Raw genomic sequence first — 21,131 nt, forward strand, 5'->3', positions numbered from 1 at the left:
AGTTTGAATCTGTGGGTGGAAGAAATGGAGAGCACGTTTTAACTGAACCACAATATTTTGTATCTTTTACAGTGGCTTCCACCATCACAAATGAAGTAGACATGAGATACTACAACGATTTGCTGAATCCCATTCCAGAAGAATTCATTTCTGTGCCCTTGATACTGCACTGTATGCTGGAACAGGTAAGTGGATACATCCTGGAACTTTCTTCCCCGGTGGGCGACGTGTAGTCAGGTACTTCACCTCCCTTTCTTTTTTGAAAAAACTATTTTAAAAATAGGCTTGTAATGCCTGAATGCATTCTCCTTTACAAAGATTAGGACATTTTAGATAAAGCTAAAATTTTCTTATGAGCTTCAGTCCTCTTTCTTTTGCTATGCTCTGGAACCATTTATATAACATACCCTGAAGTTGTGGTAGGCATATGTTTAAATACTATCAGGTGTCATTTTAATGAAAGAGAGAGGAGTTGGGCAGGTGGACAGGGTGGTTAATGGTCTTCAACTGCATTTAAAGTTTCTTTTACTCTTGTAGATTTAATCAGATTTTTCTGTTTCTGAGGCCAATTTTAGTCATTCATCTTTTTAAATAAATGTCCATTTTATTTGTGTTTTCAATATCCTAGAAGCTCTTTATTCACTAATATACATTTAAAAATTCTCTCTGTATCAGTTATGTTCCTTCCCTATGATCGATGTTATTTTTTAGTGCCCTCTTTTCTTGATCATGGATGTCGATGGTTTATTGATTGTTGGTCTTTTCAAAGAACAGCGTTTTTTTCATTGATCCACTCCTTTTTACTTTACTAATTTCTTCATTTGTCTTTAGTATTTCCTTCTTCCTACTTTCTTTGGTTTATTTAGCGATTCATTTTAATTGAAAGTTCACTTGGTTTACTTTCTATTTCACTTTACTTAAGCCTATGCATTTTGAGTATTTCTTGGACACATCATAATGCATTCAAAGTACTCAGTTCTAAGTCTTTTAATTTCCACTGTTTATTGTCCATTTCTAATTTTATTTCATGATGGTCGGTAAACATGATCTGGGTGTTAAAATTTTTTTTTTAATTTCCCAGACTTCCTGTGTGACCTGGTACATATGGTCAGTTCTTATGAGTGCTGTATATGCATTTGAGAAAAGTTTGCTATTAGCTCATTTAATTCTTGAAACAACCCTAGGGAGTAGGAACCATTTTTATTCCCATTTTGCAGATAAGGAAACTGAGGCATAAAAAAGGTTAAGTAACTTGTCCAAGTAGTAAGTGACAGAAACTGCTTTTGAATCTTATCAGTCTACGTGGAAAAGTATTTTGATAGCATTGCTCTGTGTGGTCTTCCTTCTCATGTTGCTGATAAGAAGTCTGACATCAATCAGATACTTTTTCCTTTATTGTTGTTGTTGTTCAGTTGCTAAGTCATGTCTGACTCTTTGCAACCTCATGAACTGCACCATACCAGGCTTCTCTGTCCATCACTATCTTCCTGAGTTTGCTCAAACTCATGTCCATTGAGTCAGTGATGCCCTCCAGCCATCTCATCCTCTGTTGTCCCCTTCTCCTCCTGCCTTCAGTCTTTCCCAGCATCAGAGTCATTTCCAATGAGTCAGTTCTTCACATCAGGTGGCCAAAGTATTGGAGCTTCAGATTCAGCATCAGTCCTTCCAATGAATATTTTCCTTTATAGGTAATCTATTTTTTCATTCTGGCAGCTATTAGAGTTTTCTTTTTATAATTGATAACACAAGGCTGTGTGTAGATATGGATTTGTTTTATCATTGTCTTTATGACTGAAAAGATTAAAGTCTGGTTTCTGATAACATTCTGAGTAAAATCAAAATTCCTTATGCTGATCCATAAAGACCCTAAAAATACGGTTCTAGGCTGCTTCTGTCATCTCCTGCCCCCCACCACACTCACACTTATACTATTGGTCATCTACATAGGCTTTCTAGTTTTTCCTTACATACACTAATTCCACCTTAGTGTTTTCACTCTAACTTCTCTTCCTGGAAAATTTTGTTCCCACATGTCTGCCTGTTGGATACTCCCTGTCATTCAATCCCCAGAGAACACAGTGCTCCTGAGATAGGCTTTCTCTGACCACTTGGTCTAAAGAAAGCCCACAACAACAAAAAATGCTCTCTACCACTTCACCTTATTTTACTTTCTTACAACAACTGCTCTTTCAAAAATAGGTTTATTTGCTTTATGTCTTTCTTCTTCTCACTAGAATGTAAGCTCCATGCAAGCAGGGACCTAAATTAGTCTTTTATTTGTTTTCAGCTGTGCTGTCTTCATTGCTGCCTGTGGGTGTTCTCTAGTTGCAGCGAGTGGGGGCTGCTCTCTAGTAGAAGTTCATGGGCTTCTCATTGCAGTGGCTTCTCTTATTTGCAGAGCATGAGGTCTATAGTGTGCAGGAGTTATGGGCTCAGGAGTTTTGGTGTGTGGGCTTAATTGTCCTGAGGCATATCGAATCCTCTCGGACCAGGGATTGAACCCATGTCCCCTGCACTGGCAGGCAGACTCATAACCACTGGACTGCCAGTGAAGTCCTTAATCTAGTCTTGTTTATTGCTCTCTGTTCAGGATGCAATAACCACACCTAACCCGTAGTAGACACAATATGTATTTGTTCAATTATGTCTTCAAATATCATTTCTATTTATTTATCCTAATTATTATTAGGGCTTCTCTGATGGCTCAGCAACAAAGAATCTGCCTGCAATGCAGAAGATGCGGATTTGATCCTTGGGTCAGGGAGATCTCCTGGAGGAGGAAATGGCAACCCACTCCAGTATTCTTGCCCAAAAAGTCCCAGGGACAGAGGAGCCTGGCAGTCTTCAGTCCAAAGTGTTGCAAAGAATTGGACGTAACTGAACACACACACACACTTATTATTAGATGGATGTTGGAATTTCTGGTTTTTTTCCTCCATGTATTTGAAATTTTCTTGCAACTTTACCCCTTTAAGAATTTCAGCTTAAGATTTCCAACTAATTAATTTTTCCATGGAGTCTGGTCTGCTATTGAAATTTTGTTTCAACAGTAACTTTTTAAAATTATAAATTCTTTAATTTCCCTTATAACTGCCTATTGTTCTTGCTTCATGTATGCAACATATTCCTTTATCTCCCTGAATATTAAAATATTTTTAGACTCTATCATCTCTTTTACCTCCATTATGTATTTTGTTTGTTGACTGCTTTAGTTTTCTAACCAATTAGGTAAATACACTTATGTTTATTTGCCTTTAATTACCCTGTAATGCTTTGAGATCAGTATTTTATTATGTCAATACATTTGTAAAAGTTCAACAGCCCTAGAGAGCTTATAGTATCATTTATCTTAGTCTTCCTTATTTTTTTCAACTTAGAGCAACAAACATTTATTAACCATCTACTGTTTTCCAGGTACCAAAGGTGACAGACAGCTAATGAGCTCAGTGCCTGACACCTAGACTCCAATAAAAGATACATGTTGGCTGAACACATGCTTAATAATAAAGGGATGAAGAATTAAAATATAAGAGGAATTGGGTGGGATATTCTAAGAGGGAATATTAGAATTTTCAATATTTCAGACTTGGAACAGTTCTGTATGGTCTTTTGTGATTGGAGTGGGTCCAAGAGATGGTAGGAAGAGAGGAAGTGGAGACAGGAGTGACTCTTTGAAAAGTAAGGTGTTGATAAACAGTAAGAATGTAAGACTGTTTTGCTATTGTTCTCAACAGGAGGAGTTACCTCAAAGGGGGCATTTGGCAACGTCTGGAAATACTTTTGGTTGCCACAGTTGAAGGTGTTCTACCGGCACCAAATGGCTTGAGGCCTGGGATGCTGCTAAACATTCCATATAGTGCACAAGTTAGCCCCCATGGCAAAAAGCATCTAGTCCAAATGCCTTAAGTTTCAAGGTTGAGAAGTCCTGCAGAGGGGTGTGAAATCAGAGGGTGATTTCTGTATTTAAGGTGAAGAGAACAATTATAAATTAGGTGCCTATCTTGATTACATTTCAACTTTTTTGCTTACCACGTAAAATTGAACAAGACAATCGATATTTCTTGACCTCACTTTCCCCATAAAAAGGGGAATATTACCCTTAACTGATCTCACTGTCTATAACTTTTCTATCTTGGGGATTTAACCTGAACCCCCAGTTCCACCCACTAAGTAGTTTTGGACTACTTTTTAGTAGTCCAGATTAGTTTTTGAACTACTAATTAGGGCCAGGCACCTAATTTCACTCACCCTAGTTCCATTTATGTAAAATAGGAAATAATACCTACTCAGCAATATTGCTGTGAGGCTTAAATGAGATAATGTATGTGAAAGTGCCCTACACATGCTTGGTATGTGGTAGGCAATCAATAAATATTTATTGAATCCAAAGATATGAAATCAAGGTTTTGAGTGCTTTAAGAGAAAGAGTGAATCATTAAAAATATATATTAATATTGTTATTTTGATTTCTACTATGGTAAATTTTCCTTTTTAGCATTTGCATTTTGTGTTGTCTATTCTAATACATGCACTAAAATTTTACTTCAATATATAGGTTATAAACACTATCCCTTTTATTTTGGTAGTCACTGGTTAATTATACTGCCACTTTGTGTAATCACCATACTTTTGGGTAGAAACTGCCTTCTTTTTACTAAAAGCAAAGGAAATACATAAATATTGATAAAGAGCTGACCATTAAAACTAATACCTCCCAACTTTCCCCTGATAGCTCACTTGGTAAAGAATCCACCTGCAATGCAGGAGACCCTGGTTGGATTCCTGGGTTGGGAAGATCCGCTGGGGAAGGGATAGGCTACTCATTCCAGTATTCTAGGACTTCCCTTGTGGCTCAACTGGTAAAGAATCCGCTTGCAATGTGGGAGACCTGGGTTCGATCCCTAGGTTGAGAAGATCCCCTGGAGAAGGGAAAGGCTAACCACTCCAGTATTCTGGCCTGGAGAATTCCATGGACTGTATATAGTCCATGGGGTCGCAAAGAGTCGGACACAACTGAGTGACTTTCTCTCCTCCCAACTCTTTATATCAACAGGTTGTGGCAAGTGAAGAAGATCTTGTCCCACCAAGTCTGGTGGAGCCGCCTCCCAGGGCAGACGGGTTGGACTACAGAATAGCAGCTCACATCGTATCCATCCTGCCCTCTCTCTGTCTGACAGAGAGGGAGAAAAAGGTCAGATGGTACGAGAAATCCAAAAAGTGTGCATGCTTTGAAAAGTATGACTTCTCTCTTAAAATCATTACTATTTTAATCTGAATAGAATCTCCGTGAAATATTCTTATCTGAAGAAGAAAATGAAAGCGAACCAGTGCCCACAGGCCCTCTCCTGCTTAACTATCACGATGCCCACGCCCACAGGAAGTACGTGCTAAAGGTAATAATTGACCAGGTTACCCAGAGGATAACTGATGCAAGAAAGCTCATTTGTGATTATTCAGTTGTAGAAATCTTAATTGGACAGCTTTACCAATGCTAATTAAATGTAATCTACAAAGTAGACACCTGCAAAGTAAGATCTTGGAAAATGGACATGAATAAAGGAAAAAGTATACCAGCAAAGAAAACCCGCCCACATATTGAGAGCCAATGAACCATTAAATTCATTGCAACTACACCAAATATGTATTAAAACCTTACAGTTATGTGCTTTATATATCTGCTAATATGAAAGAAAAAAAAAAAAACTAGTGGTGGCAAGAAAAGAATCTAAGGAGGGAGGCAGGAATATATTTGAGACTTTGGCAGTTTGTCACTGTGAATAAGGAATCCATCATTTCTGTGCACCAAGAATCTCTGGCAAAGTGAGAAGTAGCTTTTTTGACCTTCAGCAAAACACCAACAGTTTGTCTTCCCCAATTACCATTGATTTCCCCTGTTCCCAGATAATGAGAGCAAAGGTATCAAGTTTTGCCTTCTCCATATGCATAAGGCAGTTGACAGCTTATTTTAACGTCTTCTGTCACATTGCTCTTTTTCATCAGGACCTAAAGAATTTTGATCCAGTTCAAATTGAACAAGAGATGCAGTCCAAGTTGCCACTGTGGGAATTCCTTAAATTCCCTCTCCCCCCGCCATGGAATAGCACGAAACGTCTAGCTACAATTCATGAGCTCATGCACTTTTGTACAAATGGTGAGTACATTGCTTCATTGTAGCTTAAACTCATTCATTTACGGTCATGTGTGCCTTTAATGATTATACCCCCATCTGCAAAAAGATTTTTATTGTTGTCCTTTCAGAGGCTGTGGAGTATTTTGATTAACTACAGTTTCTTTTTATTTTGAATAATGTCATTAACAACAGGATGATAACTATAACATTCTTCAATTTGATGCCCTGGGTTTTCATTCCACTGTGTTTCTACGACAAGAGTAATCCCCTTCTTTCTTCCTCCTCCCTGCTTCCCAACACCCCCTCGCCCCGTCTACTCATTAACATGATTGGAGATGACATAGTAGTCCCCATCCTAGTTGAGGGCAGAACTGAGAGCACCCCTTGTGGGTGTAGTGTGTATGCCTGGGTGTGGTGTGTGTGCATGTGTGTTCAGTGGTGTCTGACTCCTTGAGACCCTTTGGACTGTAGCCTTCCAGGCTCCTCTGTTTATGGGATTTCCCGGGCAAGAATACTGGAGTGGGTTGCCATATCTCCTCCAAGGGATCTTCCCGACCCAGGAATTGAACCCGTGTCTCCTGTGTCTCCTGCATTGCAGGTGGATTCTTTACTCACTGAGCCATATGCTAAGTGTTAATTCCAGTTCATCTCTCACAATAGGAAGGTGTGTTGTCTATTCTTTAGAAAGAAGGGTCAATAAAAATATCTAAAATCAGCTTCTTATTGCAGAGCTCATGGAGATTTTAAGATAAAGACAATCATTTCCTGAAACACAAATCTTATTTCCAGCTGAAGCAATAGGCAGATATATTGCTGCTTATAAGAAGAAATAGGAAATTACATAGACATCTTGATTTGACCTAGATTAAAAAAAATGTGCATATTCTTCCTTCTCCTTTCATCTAAGAAAGTTATGAAATATTTGTACTTGGATTTCTTTTTTTCATATTTTAGTAGACTTAGTAATAGCCAGATTTTAAAAAATTTTTAACTGAAGGATAATAGCTTTACAATGATGTATGTTTCTTTCATACAACAACATAAATCAGTCATAAGTATCGTATGTCCCCTCCCTCTTGATCCTCCCTCCCAACTCCCGCCCCATCCTACCCCTCTAGGTTGTCACAGAGCCCGGGATTGAGCTTCCTATGTTATATAGCGGCTTCCCACCAACTGTTTTAACACATGGTGATGTATGTGTTTCCATGATGCTGTCTCAACTGGTCCCACCCTCTCCTCCTGCTGTGTCCCCAAGTCTGTTCTGTACATCTGCATCCCTATTCCTGCCCTGCAAACAGGTTCATCAGAACCATTTTTCTAAATTCCATATGTATTCACTACTATATGATATTAGGTCTTTTTCTGACTTACTTCACTGTGTATAACAGGCTCTGGGTTCATCCACCTCACAACTGATTCAAATTGGTTCCTTTTTCTGGCTAATATTCTATTGTGTGTGTGTGTGTGTGTGTGTGTGTGTGTGTGTGTATACACCACCACTTCTTTATCCATTCATCTGTTGATAGACATCTAGGACATGTCCTAGCTATTGTAAATAGTGTTGCAATGAACATTGGGGTACATGTGTTTTTTTGAATTATGGTTTCTTCAGAGTATATGTCCAGTAGTGAGATTGCTAGGTCATAATGGTAGTTTTATTCCTAGTTTAAGAAATCTCCATACTGTTCTCCATAGTGGCTATATCAATTAATATTCCCACAAACTCTGCAAGAGAGGTTACCTTTTCTCCACATCCCCTCCAACATTTATTGTTTGTAGATTTTTTTGGTGTTGGCCATTCTGGCCAGTGTGAGGCGATGTCTCAGTGGTAAAGAACCTGCCTGCCAATGCAAGAGATGCGGGTTTGATCCCTGGGTCAGGAAGATTCCCTGGAGAAAGAAATGGCAACCCACTTCAGTATTCTTGCCTGGGAAATCCCATGGACAGAGGAGCCTGGTGGGCTACAGTCGATAGGGTCGCAGAAAGAGTTGGACATGACTTAGCAACTAAACAGCAGCAGATTCTGACCAGTGTGAGGTGATACCTCCTTGTACTTTTGGTTTGCATTTTGCTAATAATGAGTGCTGTTGAGCATTTTTTCATGTATCTATGAATCTGTATGTCTTCTTTGGAGAAATGTCTGCTTAAGCCTTCTGCTCAATTTTTTGATTGGGTTGTTTGCTTTTCTGATACTGAACTACATGAATTGCTTGAATCGCTTGTGTATTTTAGAGATTAATCCTTTGTTGCTTTGTTTGCAGTTACTTTCTCCCATTCTGAGGGTTGTTGTCTCATCTTGTTTATGGTTTCCTTTGCTGTGCAAAAGCTTTTAGGTTTAATTAGGTCCCATTTGTTTATTCTGTCTTTATTTCCATTACTCTAGGAGGTGTGTCATAGAGGATCTTGCAGCCGTTTATGCCAAAGAGTGTTCTGCCTATGTTTTCCTCTAGGAGTTTTATAGTTTCTAGTCTATAATTTAGGTATTTAACCCATTTTGAGTTTATTTTTGTGTATAGTATTAGGAAGTATTCTAATTTCATTCTTTTACACATTAGCTGCCCAGGTTTCCCAGCACCACTTATTGAAGAGACTGAAAAAAAAGAAACAAAATTTTTAATATTGTCATGCTGTCCCCTCATGGAAATGCGTGTAGCCTAGTGGTACTGGGTGTGTCGTGTCTATTTTTCCATATTCATCCTCTTCCTGGTGTCCTGAGAACATCTGGCCTTTACCTCTCTTCTGCCACACTGCTCTTCTCCTTCTGCCTTGTGATAAATTCTCTCTCTACCTTGGTTCTACACACAGCACAGGATTTTTTTTAATATGAAAAAGTACATTTATTGAATCATTTTTCACAGTAGCAAAATACTAGAAACAAACTATCCCATCAAAAGCTCTCATTAAAATATCAGACACCTGTGTGGTACAAGATCATGTATCTTAACAACTTGGAGGGCTATCTCTATCATGATATGGAACAGCCTCCTAGATAATTAAGTTTAAAAAGAAAAGGAAACCAAGGATAAGAAGAGGATGATGAGTATGCTAACATTTACTTTTGTCTTTTATGAGAAAAATGTGTAACACATATTCTTTTTTATACAATTTTTCAAAGGTCACACTCCAGTTATATTTATTATAAAATATTGGCTCTATTCCCCACATTGTAAAGTACACAAGATTCTTATTTTTGTTGCCATCACTGAAACTGCCCATATACACATCCTGCTCGTATGTCCCATCCTGAACCCTTGTTCCTCCACCTCTCCTTCCTCTTTTATCCTTCTTCATGTTTAAGTGAAAGTTGCTCAGTTGTGTCCAACTCTTTGCGACCCCATGTACTATACAGTCCGTGGAATTCTCCAGGCCAGAATACTGGAGTGGGTAGCTTTTCCCTTCTTCAGGGGATCTTCCCAACCCGGGTATTGAAGCCAGGTCTCCCACATTGCAGATGGATTCTTTACCAGTTGAGCCACAAGGGAGTGAGTGGGTAGCCTATCCCTTCTCCAGCGGATCTTCCCGACCCACGAATCTAACTGGTGTCTCCTGCACTGCAGGCAGATTTCTTAATGCTTAATAGGTCCAAATTCTTGATTTCCTTGAAAGTTGTTCCTTCACAGTGCTCTTTATTTCAGTAAATAGCAACTCTTTTCTACCAAAACTTTGAAGTCATCCCTGGTTCTTTTTTTATGCCCCACAACCAATCCCACCACATCTCTCACTACCAGCCCGGCCCAATCCGGTACCACCTCTCACTTGAACTATTTCGGGAATTTTCCAGTTGGTCTCCAAGTTTTCCCTTTGTTTAGTTTTTTCTTCACATAATAGCAGGAATGACCCTTCCAAAAGGTTAGTCAGATCCTGTTCGTTCTTGGCTCAAAACCCTCTTGTGATCACCCATTTCCCTCAAAGTAAAATCTAAACCTTTTGAGTTCATCCTCTGTCTAATTCTCGTTGTTCTACTCCACTCTATCTCATTGACCTCACTGTGCTTCCTTGGACAAGTCCATCACACACCTGCCTCCACCTCTGCACTAGCTATTTCCCTCCCCTGCCTCCATCACCCTGCTCCCAGATAGTGGTATGACTCCCCCACTTATTTCTTATTTTTGCTTTACTTGTTTACAGGACTCTGCTCTGATATTTGTTGTTGTTTAGTTGCTAAGTTGTGTCCAACTCTTTTGCGACCCCACAGAATATAGCCCACCAGGCCCCTCTGTCCATGGGATTTCCCAGGCAAGAATACTGGAATGGGTTGCTGTTGCCTTCTCCAGGGCATTTTTCCCTACCTAGGGACCAGACCTGCATCTCCTGCATTGCAGGCAGATTCTTTACCATCTGAGCTACCTGGGAAGCCCTTGCTCTGACTACTTTATAGAAAGTAGAAGTCCCTCCCCAGTCATTATTACTGCTTATCCCCTTATCTGGCTTTACTTTTCTTCTTGTTTCTGATAGAGTATACAATTACCTGTTTATTCTGTGTTCCCAACTGCTAAAATAGATACTCTGTAAAGTTAGGAGTTCACTGATATGTTTGCTGCTGTAGTCCTTTTATTAAAGTTACTGACAACTAGTAGGTGCTCAAAAAATGTTTGTGAAATGAATGAATGAATGAACAAACTTAATTTTGTCACCTTTGCCTTTTTCCTGTCTCTCTCCTGAATTTCCTTGTGTTTTTTCCAAAAGGAACCTTCCCGCTATACTCTTCTCGTTGGAGAGGAAAAATGGAGGTGACCTCAGATTCTTTGATCTGTCCCTATCATTTCACTTTCCCTCACTGAATTCCATGACTGTTTGTTAATACCTACCTCCTACCTCTCTATCTTGAACTTTTGAAGTGCAGAACCAAATCTTTTCTTTCAATGTCAGGCAAAGAAAAATATGTAGTAGAGTATAAAGCCTAGAATGTAGAAAACAGAAATGAGTGCATGAGTGAGTGAACACACAATTTCTATAAAATATTAAATACACAAATTAATATAGCCCCTTGAAGCCTGATAACCTTTGAAATAAAGTTATGAAAAGTTCTGTACCAGTTTATTGGGTGGAAAGACGCTTTTTCTAGGGCTTCCCTGGTGGCTCAGATGGTAAAGCGTCTGCTTGCAGTGCAGGAGACCCGGGTTCAATCCCTGGGTTGGGAAGATCCCCTGGAAAAGGAAATGGCAACCCACTCCAGTACTTTTGCCTGGAAAATTCCATGGACAGAGGAGCCTGGGCTACAGTCCATGGGGTCGCAAAGAGTCGGACACGACTAAGCGACTTCACTTCTCTTCATGCCTTTTCTAAGCCTAAGTGAACAGAAAAGCCTACTAAACATAACAGCCTATATTAGACACAAGTGAGTAATTTCTGTGTTAAATTACAACAGCAGCAAAAGATGCTTTTGCTTAAAATGACATTTTCTTAATTTATTAATGTGTAGTTGATTTACAATGTTGTATCAATTTCTGCTATACAGAAAAAGTGACTCAGTTGTATACATATATACCTTGGTTTTTTACATTCTCTTCCATTCTGTTCCATTTCAGAATATTGAATATAGTTTCCTGTACTATGCAATATGACCTTGTTGTTTATCCATTCTATATGTAATAGTTTACATCTACTAACCCCAAACTCCCAACCTATCTTTTCCTCACCTTTCTCCCCTTTGGCAACCACAAGTCTATTCTCTATGAAAAAATGACAAGTTTTAAACATATTCAACCAATACTCTGGAAAAATCAATGTGTATCAGTCTGGACACCTCACATTCATTCATCTATGAAGCAGTTTGTGAGCATTATCTTGATATATCTTGACTGTATAAGTTTCTCATTATGAGTTGCCTGTGATTGTGGTGCCCATGTGTAAAGTCAGGTCAACAGACATTATGGCGTGACTCTTTTGTCTTTCTGGTGGACTGACCCCTCTGTTGCTCCTGTACTGTGTGGTAATAAACAGGTCACCAGCCCAGGTGGGATGCATGAGACAAGTGCTCGGGCCTGGTGCACTGGGAAGACCCAGAGGAATCGGGTGGAGAGGGAGGTGGGAGGGGGGATCGGGATGGGGAATACGTGTAACTCTATGGCTGATTCATATCAATGTATGACAAAACCCGACAAAACCCACTGAAATGTTGTGAAGTAATTAGCCTCCAACTAATATAAATAAATAAATAAATAAAATAAAAAATTAAAAAAAAAAAGTGTTTCTAAAAGCACTGGTCTGCTTTCTTACAGAAGTCTTGAACTGGAATGAAGTAGAACGAGCCTTCAAAGTGTTTACTTTTGAGAGCCTGAGACTCTCTGAGGTTGATGAAGATGGGAATCTAAAGCGTTCTAGGATGATGTATGGGACAGATTCTGAGACATTCAACATACCATGGGACAACCCTTCCAGATTTGCTAAACAGATAAGGCAACAATACGTCATGAAAATGAATACCCAAGAAGCCAAACAGCAAACAGGTACACTGCCTGGAGGGAACAAAAGGCATTCTTGCATTGTAGGATTGTCCATTTGTCTAGTATTGTATTTTACTCTGCCTAGATGATGGAACCAAAGACAGAATTTTATTTCTGAATCAGAATTGGTCAACACCTATGCCAGATGATGAGCTCAACAAAGAACCATCAGATCATCATCAGCCTGGTAGTAACAAGAAATCCTTAGACTCTGATAATAGAGAACCGATAGAGCATGAGAGAAACTTGAAGTCTCAGCTCCAACCTGAGACTCTGGGTGAGCAAATGTGTGTGTGTGTGTGTATAGATACTGATACAGAATGTATAAACCAAAAAAATTCAAAATACATTATTTGAATTTAAATGCCTCCCTATTTCAGTTGAAAAAATGGTTCATCTTGTTTTATTAATTAAACTTTGTTACTGTTATTCGGTAACTACTCATTTTTTTAAAAAATTTATTGAGGTAGAGTTGATTTACAGTGCTTTTGGTATACAACAGATTGATTCAGTCATATATTTTTTCATATTTTTTGCATTGTAGGTTATTACAAGACACTGGATATAGTTCCCTGTGCTATATAGTAGGTCCTTGCTGTTTATCTGTTTTATATGTAATAGTATGTATCTGTTGATCCCAAACTCCTAATTTATCCTTGTCTCCCCAAGTTCTTTTTCTACATTGGAAATCTATTTCTGTTTTGTAAATAAATTCATTTGCATCATTTTTTGGACTCCACATTTAAGTTACATTATATATTTGTTTTTCTCTGTCTGACTTATTTCACTTAATGTGATAATCTAGGTTCATCAGTGTTTTGCAAATGACATTATTTCATACTTTTTATGGATGAGTAATATTCTACTGTGTATATTATATATGGGTGTACATATTGTGTGTATATTGTATGTATCTATTGTGTATACGTATATATGGGCATATATGGGTGTTTTGTTTATCCGTTTTGTTTATCCATTCATCTGCTGATGGACATTTAGGTTGCTTCCGTGTCTTGGCTATTGTGAACAGTGCTGCTATGAACATAGGGATGAATGTATCTCTTGAATTATAGTTTTGCCTAGATAGTATGCCTGAGTGGGATTGCCAGATCATACGGTAACTAGTCTTAGTTTTATAAGGTACCGCCATACTATTCTCCATAGTGGGTTTATTTACCAATTTCCCCTCCCATCGACAGTGTAGGAGGGTTCTCTTTTCTCCACATCCTCTCTCACATTTATTATTTGTCGAGTAAGTCCTCATTATTTCAACCCTTGTTTTTCAATGTATCATTAAGGCCTCTTAAGCCACTCTTACTACCTTTGTAAATATAGTATGGTGACCAGAATTAAAACTTTTATCATTAGTATTTCACAGGGTTATTATGATTATATGCAAAAAAATTATCCAAAATCACCCCCAGTAGCTATGAACTGTGTAGCACAGAGCTTGGTACAAAATCAGTACTCAGTGAATGTCAGTTCACCTGAACACCCTCCTGCTCAGGTAATTATTCTCATTCTAGAATAAATAATAATAAATATTGTAATATTAAGAGATATATAAGCATAGAAGAAAGGCTAAATTTTTATTGAGCTGTTTTACACACAGCTGTTAGATCTATTACTTAAAATATGGTTCTGCTATTACCCTGCTTATAACCTTCAATGACTCCTCGTTGTTGTTTGTTGCTAAGTCAAGTCTGACTCTTTCTGTGACCCCATGGACTGAAGTCTGCCAGGCTTCTCTGTCCATGGGATTTCCCAGGCAAGAATACTGGAATGTGTTCCAGGAGTGGGTTACCATTTCCTTGTCCAAGGGATCTTCCCAACCCAGGGATCAAAACTGTGTCTCCTGCGTTGGTAGGCAGATTCTACACTACTCAGCTATCAGTGGCTCCCTACTACCTACAAATAGGACCCAGCTTCTTGACTTGCTTTACACGCTTCTTTAGCAGTACCAAATTATTTTCCCAAACCCTTTCCACTTTTTCACTTTTGTTCTCTGAGCACATGCTGTAGTCAATATAATTAGACCCTATTTCCTCTAGGCAGCCTGCTGTTTTATATCTCTAACTTTTTCCTACAATAATGTCCCACTAGAGTTGTCTTTTTTATTATACTGAGGTTCAAATGACAGTCCCATGAAGCTTTGTTAGATGTGTTGATCTGGAAATGCCTTGCTTACTATTCCCATGCTCATAATTAATATATGCTTCCTTTATAGCATCAGTTATTTGCTACTCTGCTGTGCTGTGCTTTGCTTAGTCATTCAGTCATGTCTGACTCTTTGCAACCCCATGGACTGTAGCCTGCCAGGTTCCTCTGTCCATGAGGATTCTCCAGGCAAGAATACTGGAGTGGGTTGCTGTGCCCCTCTCCAGGGGATCTTCCCAACCTAGGGGTCAAACCCAGGTCTCCCACGTTGCAGGCTGATTCTTTACCAATTGAACCACCAGGGAAGCCCAAGAATACTGGAGTGGGTAGCCTATCCCTTCTCCAGGGGATCTTCCCAAACCAGGAATCAAACTGGGGTTGCCTGCATTGCAGGTGGATTCTTCACCAGCTGAGTTCCCAGGGATTTCCTACTACTTATAACAGTTATTCATATGCCTATATTAAGGCCTCCTTAATACTATAGCTTCTTAGAGATCATAAGTATGTATGTTTATATTAAAAACTTTAACCATATACTACATCATAAAACAAATTTTCACTGATCAAAACTACAGAGTATGTTCTTGAACCACAAAGAAATTATGGAAAATATAGATACAATAGGAAGAAAAATAAAATGAAAATTTTGGTCCTTTGAAAGATTTTTAAAATTGAAAAATTTTTAGTGAATGGCTGATCACAAAAAGAAGCATGAATTACTGTATTAGAAATAAAATTAGTTCAGGAGTAAAAATCATTGGAAATAAAGAATCAGATTTCCCTTTGGTGCTATAGAAATTTAAAAGAGAGTTAAAGGATATAAGGGGCTTCCCTGATAGCTCAGTGGGTAAAGAATCCGCAGCTTTATCTGAGTATGTCTAAAAATGAAATGAGCAAATTACTAGAAGAGTATAACTTACCAGCATTCACTCAAGAAGAAATATAAAACCTGAATATCTTATAATTATTTAAATAAATTAAATCAATTTAAAAACTTCCCAAAGAAGACATGCCAAACCCAAATAATCTCATTGACTAGTGATATTAAACACTCAAAAAAAATATTTCTAAACACTCAAAATATAGTTCCAATCTTAACAAAAATTAATTCCAGGAAATATAAAAGGATTATTTTCTTCTCATTTTATGAAACTAGCATCAGCCTTATAATAGAACTGTCAAGGGTAGAACAACAAAACAAAAATTAAAACTCAGTTATTCATGAACATATATGCCAAAATCCTGAATAAAACATAAGCAAACTGATCTAGCAATATACAAAATCCTAATAATCAGGACAAGTTTTTGTAACAAGGAAAAGCATACATTGTAAAATCAATATAATTTATCAGTTAACACACTAAGAAAAATATAGTTTCAGTAGATGGAGAAAAAAATATAGCAATTTATGAAAAACAAACTAGCAATAGAGAGAAAACTTCTCTATAAAGTTTATTTTAAAAATTGCTACAATAAACATTATATATCAAGATGAAAAGTTAAAAGATTTCCCTTGATCAGAAGGTTATCCACTGTAAACTGTCATATTTAGGATTACATTGGAGATGCTAGCCAACTCAGTAAGGTAAGAGATAAAGCTATAAATGTTGAAAAGAAGCAAAACTGATATAATTTGTAAATTGTGTGTAAAAAACCCAAAATGATCCAAAAAAAAAGTCAGGAATTATATGAAGTTTTGATAAAGAAATGTGATTGTGAAATAACGTGAGTAAGATGTCTGAAGTGCTGGGGACTTTTCTTTATCATTATTTATTATACCAAGCATTTAAGTTCTTTGTACTTTTCTGTATTATTTCAAATTTTTTTTTCAGTTTCTTTTTTTTTTCATTTATTTTTATTAGTTGGAGGCTGATTACTTTACAATATTGTAGTGGTTTTTGCCATACATTGACATGAATCAGCCATGGATTTACATGTATTTCCCATCCCGATCCCCCCTCCCGCCTCCCTCCCCACCCCATCCCTCCGGGTCTTCCCAGTGCACCAGCCCCGAGCACTTGTCTCATACATCCAATCTGGGCTGGTGGTCTGTTTCACCCTTGATAGTATACTTGTTTCAATGCTATTCTCTCAGAACATCCCACCCTCGCCTTCTCCCTCAGAGTCCAAAAGTCTGTTCTGTACATCTGTGTCTCTTTCTCTGTTTTGCATATACGGTTATCGTTACCATCTTTCTAAATTCTATATATATGTGTTAGTATACTGTAATGGTCTTTATCTTTCTGGCTTACTTCACTCTGTATAATGGGCTCCAGTTTCATCCATCTCATTAGAACTGATTCAAATGAATTCTTTTTAATGGCTGAGTAATATTCCATGGTGTATATGTACCACAGCTTCCTTATCCATTCGTCTGCTGATGGGCATCTAGGTTGCTTCCATGTCCTGGCTATTATAAACAGTGCTGCGATGAACATTGGGGTGCACGTGTCTCTTTCAGATCTGGTTTCCTTGGTGTGTATGCTCAGAAGTGGGATTGCTGGGTCATATGCAGTTCTAATTCCAGTTTTTTAAGAAATCTCCACACTGTTCTCCATAGTGGCTGTACTAGTTTGCATTCCCACCAACAGTGTAAGAGGGTTCCCTTTTCTCCACACCCTCTCCAGCACTTATTGCTTGTAGACTTTTGGATAGCAGCCATCCTGACTGGTGTGTAATGGTACCTCATTGTGGTTTTGATTTGCATTTCTCTGATAATGAGTGATGTTGAGCATCTTTTCATGTGTTTGTTAGCCATCTGTATGTCTTCTTTGGAGAAATGTCTGTTTAGTTCTTTGGCCCATTTTTTGATTGGGTCATTTATTTTCTGGAATTGAGCTGCAGGAGTTGCTTGTATATTTTTGAGATGAATCCTTTGTCTGTTGCTTCGTTTGCTATTATTTTCTCCCATTCTGAGGGCTGTCTTTTCACCTTGCTTATAGTTTCCTTTGTTGTGCAAAAGCTTTTAAGTTTCATTAGGTCCCATTTGTTTATTTTTACTTTTATTTCCAATATTCTGGGAGGTGGGTCATAGAGGATCCTGCTGTGATTTATGTTGGAGAGTGTTTTGCCTATGTACTCCTCTGGGAGTTTTATAGTTTCTGGTCTTACATTTAGATCTTTAATCCATTTTGAGTTTATTTTTGTATATGGTGTTAGGGAGTGTTCTAGTTTCATTCTTTTTACAAGTGGTTGACCAGTTTTGCCAGCACCACTTGTTAAAGAGGTTGTCTTTTTTCCATTGTATATCCTTGCCTCCTTTGTCAAAGATAAGGTGTCCATAGGTATGTGGATTTATCTCTGGGCTTTCTATTTTGTTCCATTGATCTATATTTCTGTCTTTGTGCCAGTACCATACTGTCCTGATGACTGGCTTTGTAGTAGAGCCTGAAGTCAGGCAGGTTGATTCCTCCAGTTCCATTCTTCTTTTTCAAGATTGCTTTGGATATTCGAGGTTTTTTGTATTTCCATACAAATTGTGAAATTATTTGTTCTAGTTCTGTGAAAAATACCGTTGGTAGCTTGATAGGGATTGCATTGAATCTATAGATTGCTTTGAGTAGTATAGTCATTTTGACAATATTGATTCTTCCAATCCATGAACACAGTATATTTCTCCATCTGTTTGTGTCCTCTTTGATTTCTTTCATCAGTGTTTTATAGTTTTCTGTATATAGGTTTTTTGTTTCTTTAGGTAGATATATTCCTAAGTATTTTATTCTTTTCATTGCAATGGTGAATGGTATTGTTTCCTTAATTTCTCTTTCTGTTTTCTCATTGTTAGTATAGGAACGCAAGGGATTTCTGTGCTATTTTACACATATTAACTAGTGCTTTATATTAACAGCAAGCCTATGAGGACGTTACCATTAGCCTAATCCTGAAGATGAGCAAACAAAGACTCAGAGGGGTTAAGTAACTTGTTCAACCACATGTGAGCAGGAAGTCAGGACTCCAAAGAGTGATCCAAACTGATGCTTCCTCCACTGTGTCTTGTGGCTTCCTCAGTTCCAAGAAATTCCTTGTGATGCATCTAATGGTTTAACCATATTCATATTCTCTTCTTCATGGTTATACATACCCAATTTTGCTGCCTTTGGGACTTCCTAGGACTGGTTGCTTACCTTCAGGGCTGGTTCCTTATCTTTAGGGCTGGTTCTCTATTTCCCTGTTCTAAATATCCTTACCTATTAACCTAACTCACAAAAAATTAACTTGAGATATTATGGCATTAGTGAGTCCTATGGGAATATAAACATATGACAAAGAAGTCATTTTGAGTTAGTATAGAGCCAGAATAAGCCAAGAGAGAGATAAGGCCTGAGGGGTTTTTTGTTTGTTTATTTTGCCTTTTTTTTTTTTTTTTTTTTTTTTTTTTAAGAGCAGTTTGTACATAGTTTTCCTCAGGCAACTTTTGCCACCTGGTGGTCAAACCACATAAATTTGTGTTCTGAATCCTGGTGTAAAGTAAATGTTTATAGCAATTCCCTAAATCATCATGGCTAAAAATGCTATAATGGACAGTGTATCCTAGTGGCCAAGCAATCTTGAACCCATGGCCTGTGAGGGATTCTACCTGATGTAGGCTGGCCTATGTCAAGGAATTGTTACATTTGGATGGAGATGGGTAGCTGACTCTTGATGCCTCACTGAGGCTATTACATGTAAGGGAAATTTTTGTTGTTGCTAATCTTTTGTTTATTTGTTTGTTTTTGCATTTTTCCCCTAACTGGGTCACATTTCTGAAGCAGCCACTTTAAATCTCTAAACAAAGCAGAAATTGTTCATATATTTCCTGTACAGCCATCTCAGCATCAAATACATAGAAAAGCCTGTTCCTGGACTTGAAGGGCTAAATACTTGTGCTTTTCTCAACCAAACAGTAGATTTCCATCTGAGACTGCTTTTGAACTTGACGGGGCCTATTGGATATTTATGAAAAACCTGAGAGTTGATAACCATGAGGCTATAGGTTTAGATGTGCCCTTTATGCTTGTTGAGTGTTTTTTTTAATAAAGTAACTGCTTTGCAGAGGGATCTTGTTATCTCTAAAGTAAAACAGATTAGGAAAGCTGTTTTTCAAAGGGATGAGAATGCATCCATTTCCAGATGTGTCAAAAACTACTGAATCACACTGTCAAAGGATTATGCGGTTGAAGGAAGAAATCAGGAAGAAAGAAGAAAAAGACTTTTACTCTACTACTAAATAGAGTTCAGATTAGTCTTAGAATGTTCTTTCCTTTGACAAAATATCTGATGCACAGTTTTTTAAAATGTATTTTCTAAACTGGAGACTTTTTTTCTATTGGATCCTTAGACACAGGAGGGAATATTAAGTCTCCCGGAAATCTGGCAGCCCATAGAATAGAATAATTTTTATTCCACAGATTGCATATCAATTGCTTCAAGGACACTTGGGACATAATGGTCTATTTAGAGTTATAGTTGGCCTGAGTTTTCTCTTGAGTGTCTGTATTATATAAATATTAAAACTGAATTGCATTTATAGTTTTCTTATAAATCAAAATGGAACATTCATGCTGTCACCCTCACCAGCCCAAGGTGAGATGGAACTAGTAGCAAAAATATAAGTAGCTATGCTCCTCGAGGCAAGTAAAATATTTGGCCTATCTTGCTTAGATGTAACTAGCTATTCCCTCTAGAAGCCCAGATGTGGTTCTCTTTGCCACACAATGAAAATTTAGATCTTGTGAAAGTGAAAGTTGCTCAGTCATGTCTGACTCTTTGTGAACCCATGGACTGTCCATGGAATTCTCCAAGCCAGAATACTGAAGTGGGTAGCCTTTCCCTTCTCCAGGGGATCTTCCCAACCCAGGGATCGAACCCAGGTCTCCCACATTGCAGGCAGATTCTTTACCAGCTGAGCTTATGCTTACCCCACAAATAAGCTTTTGTTGTAGGATTTCTTCCACATTTCTGCACTCTCTATGTGGCTCGATATTTATTTCCAGTTTTAATACATGATGTAGATTTCTCTCAGTCAAAATATATATATATATTTACTGAGTTCCTACCATGTGTTGGGTGCTCAGAGTATGGTTAGGGAAAATAGAAGTTCTTATTCTCCAGGAATTCACATTTGAGATGGAGAGACAGACAAATATTATTAGGCATGGATAAATGCTATGATCAAAAATCAAGCAGGGTAAGAAGCAGAAGACTCTTGAGGAGGTGACAGTTGAACAGCAATATGAATGAAGGCTTTGAAACAGATGACTATCTAAAAGCAAAGCATTCCAGACAGAGAGAAAATCAAGTTCAAAAACTTCAAGATACAACAAGCAAGCCAGTGAGTCTAGAGTGGAATGAGCCAGGGAGAGTGGAAGGAGGTGTGATTGGAGAGTCAAGCTGGAGCCACTTTATATATGACTTCCTAG

At 38.0% G+C, this 21,131-nt stretch overlaps 1 protein-coding gene across 1 annotated transcript in view; it reads left to right on the forward strand.

Moving 5' to 3' along the window:
* The window catches only part of SPAG17 (sperm associated antigen 17), a 232,357-nt gene that overhangs the window by 86,548 nt on the left and 124,678 nt on the right, over positions 1-21,131 (forward strand). The window contains exons 10-15 of the mRNA XM_043459617.1: positions 73-185; positions 5,054-5,191; positions 5,280-5,393; positions 6,001-6,151; positions 12,352-12,579; positions 12,662-12,853. Coding sequence (XP_043315552.1) covers positions 73-185; positions 5,054-5,191; positions 5,280-5,393; positions 6,001-6,151; positions 12,352-12,579; positions 12,662-12,853 — 936 coding nt within the window. The remainder of the gene's footprint in view (positions 1-72; positions 186-5,053; positions 5,192-5,279; positions 5,394-6,000; positions 6,152-12,351; positions 12,580-12,661; positions 12,854-21,131) is intronic.

This window comes from Cervus canadensis, chromosome 2, assembly GCF_019320065.1.
Source record: "Cervus canadensis isolate Bull #8, Minnesota chromosome 2, ASM1932006v1, whole genome shotgun sequence".
In the NCBI taxonomy this organism is placed as follows: Eukaryota; Metazoa; Chordata; class Mammalia; order Artiodactyla; family Cervidae; genus Cervus; species Cervus canadensis.